General features: G+C 42.2%; 1 protein-coding gene across 2 annotated transcripts in view; it reads left to right on the top strand.

Moving 5' to 3' along the window:
• The first annotated feature begins 1,808 nt into the window (after positions 1–1,808).
• THEMIS2 (thymocyte selection associated family member 2) overlaps positions 1,809–6,000 on the top strand; it is a 77,579-nt gene continuing 73,387 nt past the window's right edge. For both annotated transcript variants that reach the window (XM_040424338.1, XM_040424337.1), the window contains exon 1: positions 1,809–1,969. In XM_040424338.1, the coding sequence (XP_040280272.1) occupies positions 1,864–1,969 (106 nt within the window). In that variant the 5' untranslated portion in view covers positions 1,809–1,863. The remainder of the gene's footprint in view (positions 1,970–6,000) is intronic.

The following is a 6,000-nucleotide window of genomic DNA, read 5'->3' as shown; positions in this document are numbered from 1 at the left end:
CCCTGCCTACATTTTTAGGGGTGTGATGATGATGAGGAAGGGGCGGGGACAGTCCAGCACATTTATCTTAATTATCTTAATGAAGACAGAAATCTGTGCACCAGGAGCTTCATGAGCTTAATGACCTATCCACAGCATAGATCATCAATATCGAATCATCAGGGATCAGACTCCTGGCACCCCCACCGATCAGCTGTTTGAAGAGAAGGCGGCGCTCATACGAGTGCTGCCTTCTCTGCTCAGTTTACCTGCTCACCACTGCAATTGCAGTGGTGAGCAGGCATAATTGCAAGTATGGTGTCCCCATTCACTTCAATGGGCCGCCTCTGTCTGTTCAAGTGTATAGGAAGTAGCTGTCCCATAGAAATGAATGGGGATGCCATACTTGTAATTACACTGATCACCACTGCAATTGCTGCAGCGAGCAGGTAAATAGGGCAGAGAAGGCAGCTCTTGTATGAGCGCTGCCTTTTCTTCAAACAGCTGATTGTAGGGGTGCAAGGTGTCGGACACCCCCCCCCCCTGCACCCAACTGTTATTGATGACCTGTCCTAAAGATAGGTCATCAATAGTAAAAAGGGAACAACCCCTCTAATGCTTCAGCATACCAAGACATTTTGGACAATTGTCTACTTCCAACTTTGCATGAACAGTTTGGGGAAGGCCCTTTTCTATTCCAGCAAGACTGTGCCCTTATGTACAAAGAAAGATCCATACAGACATGATTGGATGAATTTGGTGTGGAACTTGACTGGCTGCACATCTTGACCTCAATCCCATTGAACACCTTTGGGATAATATAGAACAGAGATTGCGAGCCAAGCCTTCTCCACCAACATCAGTGTCTGACCTCACAAACGCTCTTCTGGATGAATGGGCAAAAATTTCCACAGACACATTCTCAAATTTTATAGAAAACCTTTCCAGAAGAGTAGCAGCTGTTTTATCTGCAAAGGGGAACCATCTCCATATTAATACCTATGGATTTAGAATGGGATGTCATAAAAGCCCCTGTAGGTGTAATATGTAGGTGTCTAAATAGTTCCTTTCATATAGTGTAGGTGACTGCCTGAGGATTATTGCTCTCCATTTTTATTGAAATAAACATACACACTAGGCTGAGCTAAGCGAGAGATAGGTGACCTTTTGAAGTCTGATCTATAGTTTATAATCAATCCAGTCCTATGTGTAGAAACATTTTACAGTATATAGAGGTTTTAGGTGTAATCAAATATGCTGTCATGGTCGAATTTTTGTATAATCCCTAAACAAGGGATCTAACTATGTTGTCTGCAATGCTTCAAATCTTAAAATTTTGTCTAGGCATAAAACAATGAGAAGATTCATAGTGGTATTTAAGTCTCCCTCCACCTCTTCCAACTCCAAACAGTAGAAGACTCTTAGCAAAGCCCCTGGTGTCACCCCTACAACCTAAAAATGCAAATGAGCCAATAGGATTGTGATGTGTGTTTTTACAAAGATTAGGATATTAGGATATTCTAACGCAGGAAGGTCAAAACAATTCCTTTATCCAGATACATGATGTCCCTATATAGTCATGTATAGCCAAGATTTAATAATGTTGAAATAATCCTATCATATCAATGCATTAGAAATATTTTGAGATATTTAAACCTGGGGATATAAGACATGAGATATAAGGGTAAACAGTGTGTTATTAATATATGTATTTAACAAAATTGCAGGACCAGTTCCTCTCTTATAGTTTCAGTTTGTTTAGGATATCATGTGGACAGGAAACGCCGATGATCTAGGGCTTGAGTCACCATACATTTGTTGCTGCAGCCAGCAAGAAGCTCATGTAATTATCGCGACACATAATTTATTTCCTGTGCATACATCATGGACAACCTGGAAAATGCTGTATCTCTGAATGATTTTATTGCATCAATACCTGTTTCTTCATTGCCAAGGATTTTACAGATTACATCAGGAGTCTATTTACAGAGTAAGTAGAAATCACGTATAAATTTACTAGAGTGACAGACTGAGTGACTGATAGGTGGTTGACGGCTCTCGAGACTTTACGTGATTGCCATGTATAGAATCATAAATAGTCAAATGATCAACTACCCAGAGATGTTTTATATTTTTAGATCAGTATAGGGACACCTGCCATTTAAAAAAATTCTAATGTAGCAGCTTAATATACACATAAATGGAAATCTTCCAATGAGATTATATATATATATATATATATATATATATAGTAAAGACAAAATGGGAGGCAGCACCGATATAGGTATGAAATAGCCGGGTGCACACTCTGGGGACTAAAGCTTACCCAAATATAATGTGCAAAAAAGAGCAGCACTCCAACGCAGGATAAAATAAAATATAAAAATTTCACCCATGGTGTAGCGACGTTTCGGCTCTACAATTGAGCCTTTCTCAAGCTCAATTGTAGAGCCGAAACGTCGCCACAACATGGGTGAAAAAAAAAATTGGGATTTTATTTTATCCTGCGCTGGAGTGCTGCTCTTTTTTGCACATTATTTATTTATATATATATATATATATATATATATATATACAGGGGTGTGGAAATGTCAAAAAAACTACTTGTCGAAGGACTAAAGCGGGGGCTCGATCTACTTGTCCCTCATGACAATCTACTTGTCCTGATACAAAAAATAATTTTAAATCAAAACCATATTTCAATGCAGCGCCACGCTTCCTTATGCAGGGAGGTGGCTGGCTTGCGTTCCAGTCTTTGTGGTGTGAAATGACTCTAAGTTTAGTCCTCGTTCACACCACATGATTCTGTCCAGAGTGCACTACATCGCGGCCGGCTCACTATGTTGTGGGGCAGGAGGGGGCGTGACGATCCATTGAAGTAAATGGCACCGTAGCCACAGCCGCAGGCGATCAGATGCACGGGATCGCAAGGCACAATTATGCCTGAGGTCCGGTCAAAATGCTGCTTGCAGCATTTTGTTTGGACTGGACCGCAGGCATAATGTGCCTTGCGATCATGTGCAGCCGATCGCATTGCAGCCGTTGGGCATGGTTATGGTGCCAATCACTTCAACAAACCACTACGCCCCCTCCTGCCCCACAATATAGTTAGCCGGCCGCAATTCAGCTGCAACCCCGGTATTAAAATCATTGCGCCATCATCCCCCCTCCACCATTGGTGGCAGCGGCAGCTCCGATCCGTTACCATAGCAGCCAGGACGCTACTGAAGTCCTTCTGCTATGGTCAGTTACTCAGCAGCATTATACTTACATGTGCTGTGGCCGCCCAGCGCTACTTCTTCTTGTAACTCACAGGTCTGTGCGGTGCATTGCTTATGCTTATAGCAATACGCCGCACAGACCTGTGAGTTACAAGAAGGAGGAGTGCCAGGCGGCCACAGCGCATGTAAGTATAATGCTGCAGAGTAACTGACCATGGCAGACAGGACTTCAGAAGCGTCCTGGCTGCCATGTTAACCGATCGGAGCCCCAGCATTACACTGCTTGGATTTTAATACCGGGGAGGAAGGGTGCACTGCCCACCAATGATTTTAATACCGGGGAGGGCGCACTGCACACCAATGATTTTAATACTGGGGAGGGGGGGGGGCGCACTGTCCACCATTGCAAACATTGTAGAAACATTCCCGGCACCCGACCTCTGACAGGGAGCTGCCGTCCGCGCAATTAACCCCTCAGGTGCCACGGATGGCAGCGCCCTGTCAGAGGTGCGTCCCCATCAACATGGGAACAGCTCGGGTTTAGAATATACCATCGGATCAGAGTTTTCTCCAATCCGATGGTATATTTTAACTTCAAGCGTCCCCATCATCATGGTAACGCCTCTCCACGCTCAGCTCGTCGCCGATCCACTGCGTGACGCTCCGGTAAACAAAGCCATCTTAGCCCTGCTATTTGCCCGCAGCAGGGCTAAACTACTGAACAAACTACCTGCCCGGCGCCCGGAACTGCATGTCCCGGGCGTTGGGCGATACTTTTTCCACACCCCTGTATATATATACAGTATATTGCATACAGGTGAAACTTGAAAAAATTTTAATATCGTGCAAAGTTCATTTATTTTAGTAATGCAACTTAAAAGGTGAAACTAATATATGAGATAGAATCATTACATGCAAAGTGAGATATTTCAAGCCTTTATTATATGCGCAGTCGCCTTCCATTCATTTCTACGAGCGACGTGCTTAGCTATTTTCGGAAGTCCTACTGAAATAAATGAGAAGTGCACTGTGCAAACGCGGCCAATGCTCCATTCACTTCTATGGACTTTCAGCAGTCTATAGAAATGAATGAAGGGCGGCCGTGCATGTTCAGTGCGCCCTCTGGCACTTTGCATGCACCGTTCTAAGTATAGGTGCGGATCCCGCACCTATAAAACATTGGGGGCATATGCAAGCAATATGCCACCAATGTCCAAGATGGGAATACCCCTTAAAGGTCTCATGCACACGACCATATTATTCTTCGGTGTGCTATGCGCATATTTGTGGATAGCAAAATGACCCATTCATTTCTATGGTGCCTTGCACACATCTGTATTTTCTACAGAATTGTGTGGACTATCTACAGATTGTTGAGCATGTCCTACATTGTGGACAAGAATGGTAATTTATGTTGATGGAAGTGAGAACAATGTGGAATGAACAAGGAAGGTATCCGTGGTTTGTGGATCCATGATTGCAGCCCGAAATACAGACACAGCTGTGTGCATAAGGCCTTAAGGGAATGGACTATTAGAACATGACATTATTTAAACCAAAATTCTTTCATTTTCCATTTCATCTATAAAAATTTTTGAAATATAGCTTACCCTCTGGGCCCTAAAGCATTTAGAAGACATAAACTTCCTGTTTTAGGCAGCTCCGTGTTCATCTGTGCTGTGCAGATTAGGGTGGGTTATCAGAATCACTCCAAGTATACTTCTGAGGATCTCTTTTACATATATAAAATATATTAAAAGAGATGCATTTTTATATGCCCTCAGTAACTGTTTATTACTATGCCATCACTTTTTTTTATTTTTTATTAGAGGACTGGATTTTTTTCCAAAATGCAAATCTATGGTATATGAAAATTTTTATATCCTTTATTTTTAATTAATTTTTTTGCAATGCTTAATAGTGTAGCAGGTTATGTGATTCAATACCATTTACCAAAACATGTTCTCATACCTAAGTCACAATTGTCACTATAGGAGGCTACACGTTATGGGTAAATCTGTGGCTGACAATGATGCAGGCAGCTACGAATAGTCACAGGTGCCCCCATAGGAGTCTAGCTGCAAGTGTCCCCATATACAGTATGTCCCTAAACAGATGCCCTCATAGGTATCAATGTACAGGTACCCCTATATTTACAAGTCACATTTCCCTCTATAACTGCCTACTACAGCCCTGCAGTGCTGCCTCTCACTGAAAACAATGGGAGGCAGAAACCATGTGGTCCCTGTTGGAATTTTAACCTGGTGTCGGTGCCAAAATTCCACCAGCAAATTCCACAGTGTGAATGGGCCCTTAGAAGTCCTGTCCCTATGCTGTTATGTACAGTTCCTGCTGAAAGGAGGTCTATAAGTCTGTTGTTCACAGCTTAAAACAACAGCTCTATAGAAGATGTCTGCCCCCCATAAAATGAATAAAATATTTTAAAAAAATATACAATCAGAAATTGTTAATGAAAAAAAGTTATAAAAGTAAGAAAAAATGATTTGCTAAAAATAGACTTATGTTACTATGTTGCAGTGAGTTTCTGTCAATGATGTTTCTGAGATTAGGGAGTTGCCTATAGCACAGGAGTTGGGGGTCAAGAAATATTGATTTCAAACTGTCATCTTTTTGTATTGGATGTAGTCTCTGAGCAACCATCTTCAGAATCTCCAGATTTAGGTTGTAGGTAACCTCCTAAATGACGGCCCCCAACTTGGCAACGGTCCCTAACTTAAGTAAGTGCAGTGGCCTAGACAAAATTGGGTATGCAGAAAGACTGACAAAGACAAAACAAGAA

This window comes from Bufo bufo, chromosome 3, assembly GCF_905171765.1.
Source record: "Bufo bufo chromosome 3, aBufBuf1.1, whole genome shotgun sequence".
Classification (NCBI taxonomy): Eukaryota; Metazoa; Chordata; class Amphibia; order Anura; family Bufonidae; genus Bufo; species Bufo bufo.
The sequence above is the reverse complement of the archived record's forward strand: the minus strand, read 5'-3'. Positions and strand labels throughout refer to the sequence as shown.